This window comes from Penaeus japonicus, unplaced genomic scaffold (genome assembly GCF_977035675.1).
Source record: "Penaeus japonicus unplaced genomic scaffold, GWHDUDI00000001_assembly GWHDUDI00000001, whole genome shotgun sequence".
Lineage (NCBI taxonomy): Eukaryota > Metazoa > Arthropoda > Malacostraca > Decapoda > Penaeidae > Penaeus > Penaeus japonicus.
The window spans coordinates 21,775,987-21,778,486 of record NW_028234403.1 but is presented as its reverse complement, the minus strand read 5'-3'; the positions used below and the strand labels follow the sequence as shown (position 1 = coordinate 21,778,486).

At 35.2% G+C, this 2,500-nt stretch overlaps 1 protein-coding gene across 13 annotated transcripts in view; it reads left to right on the top strand.

Moving 5' to 3' along the window:
• The window catches only part of tmod (tropomodulin), a 98,856-nt gene that overhangs the window by 8,597 nt on the left and 87,759 nt on the right, over positions 1 to 2,500 (top strand). For 2 of the 13 annotated variants that reach the window (XM_086537402.1, XM_086537396.1), the window contains exon 1: positions 1,311 to 1,519. The exons of the other annotated variants lie outside the window; for them this stretch is intronic. In XM_086537402.1, coding sequence (XP_086393528.1) covers positions 1,484 to 1,519 — 36 coding nt within the window. In that variant the 5' untranslated portion in view covers positions 1,311 to 1,483. Of the gene's footprint in view, positions 1 to 1,310; positions 1,520 to 2,500 lie in introns of those variants that run through there. 13 annotated transcript variants of the gene reach the window in all.

The window sequence follows — 2,500 nt, the reverse complement described above, 5'->3', positions numbered from 1 at the left end:
AACAAACATTTTATCCCAGACACTGTCTCTTAAACACTTTACAAACATTTTATTGTGGTTCTTCTGCATCAAGCGTCATTTTGTTCGGCTTGCAGTATGAATACGCAATACAATGATTACTAAATTCAAGAATAAAGAACTAATGTTGCTGTCGTTTCTGATTCTTAACAAAGCATATAATTAAAAAAATAAATGACTGTGACTATTTATAAAAGAGCAGATGCTGGGTAGTTTGCTACAAAATTATGAGAATCTTATGCAGTCACGTAGTTTTATTGGACAGGCAATTTCATGCTTTACATTTTACTTTTTGTACGTTTATTTATTTTATAAGTGAAACTGCACACACATATAGTCAGATATATATGAATTTGACGAACTTACTTCTACGTTGAACAATCTTTTAAGAAATCGACTCCATAAATTGGTTTTACATTGACATTCATGAGGTCCGTCTTAATAAGGCTTGATTTGTGGTTTGTCTTTAATTCCCTGTATCTTATTGCTCATTAGTTAGAAATATCAATAAATATGACTTCATCGATCATTTTTAGCGTTGGGTAGAATTTTGCCCAAGCTAACCTCTTCCGACATTACATCGCATCAATTGCCAGCATTACTAGCAAACGATTACAACCCATCGTTCGTTTTCTCTGATGAACACCTGGTACTTTCTAGGTTCATTATCCTCTTAAGAAGATTGTTTACAGTACAAAATGCCAACCTATAAACAATTTCTCGGCAGCTCCAGGTAACTGCACTCTGTGTTTACAAAAGTCTGTCTTTGAACCAAACGAGAAAACGGAACGAAGAGCCGACAGAGCTGCCAAAGTCTTGTGGATGGCACTCTCGACTGACAAGCACTGTTATGAATTAATTTCATGATGCTAAAAGCATAATAGGATTTGACCTCAAGTCTTTCATCCCTTTCTGTGAATTGAAATATTCACACATTAGAAAAATTGCGTTAAAATAGAAAAAAAGAAGTGAAAAATGCTTACAAGGTGCAGTACGTCATAACGGCCGCTGGCACCTTGCCCAGGAAATATCAGGCCGCTACGATCGCGAGGGCCAAGAACATTAACTTGACATAGACAATTAACAGGGCTTTATTTATTACGCTTTAACACTGTCCAGACAGTAATGTTACTAGTCTGGCAAGCTTCCGATCTTTTACATTTATAAAGACACAAACATATAGCTATATTTTCCTAATCAGTGGAGGGTAATGCACGCGCCCCACAAAATCCCGCGTCACCCAAGTGACACCGGATGAAGAGTAGCCAGTGACTAAAAATAAATAATTACAGTCCACGTATAGGTATCCAGTGTGTCGTGTGAATTGGTAAGGGGTGGACCAGTGTTCCTGTGACCCTCATTATTACAAACGGGCTGTCGTCCACGTCGTGGCGCTAGAAAGATTTACGTCTTTCTAGGTAAACCTTTGCCAAGATATTAAGATTTTCCCAAGGAAACAACAAAGATGAGCAGTGGAAACAGAATGACAACTTTTGGTGAAGTAAGTATCAAATGGCTTGTAGCCGACATGGTTAAAACTTACACCCCATGAATAATGATAAAGAGACAGGTCTAAAAGAAGGGAAAGAAAAATAAAAAAAGTATTCACATTGAAATACAACAATAGGTGCATACATAGAAATAACAGCCTGTGGAGTGATGAACTTTTTGGACCGAATTACTAAAAAATAATGCAATGTGATGATCTACAGCAGTGTCAGCGAAGCATATTTTACATTCAGTGATGAGGAATGATCGTGTTTTGAAATAAAGATCCAACATTTTCAACTAAGGAGTGTTTCAGCTGATGCATATTGCTCACATCTTAAGCGTTTAACATGAAGAAACACATCACGCATCATCTAACAGATTTCTAAATAGAAAATTAAAGTTAAAAAGTAATAGCCGCGTTCCATCAAGACGTTCAGTGTTACACGGGAAATACGGTAGAAACAGATAACTCTATCATCTAATTTCTAGCGTCATGAGTTTGTGGATAATTAGTCGCTGCGTCTCATGATAAAGATAATAATGTTAATGATGTCAATCTTAATAGTTACAATATTAATAATAGTGATAACGATGATGATAATGATTAACACAATAATTGTGATAATACAAATTGAAGTAATGATCAAAATGATGGAAAAGAGATAATTTAGAATAAAAAAAAAAATCAGTAGACAGGATGAAATCTGATGAAATAATCAGATATAGACGAAAGTAATAGATAAAAAAAGGGTCACTCCATGGGTTTTGTACATGTATAGTCTCAGTGTGATAGAGACTGCTCTCATAGTTTAGATTTAGCAACGTGATTCAGATAAAAATACCATACTATAGGAATGCTGTAAAGCGGTGAAGAGCAGCTGATATAATATTTTAAAATGTAGAAATTCATAATTTAGGATTCACTGATCTCTTCTGGAATAATTGATAATTTCCCTTCGTTGTTTTGTTTTTAACTTGTTCAGCATAAACC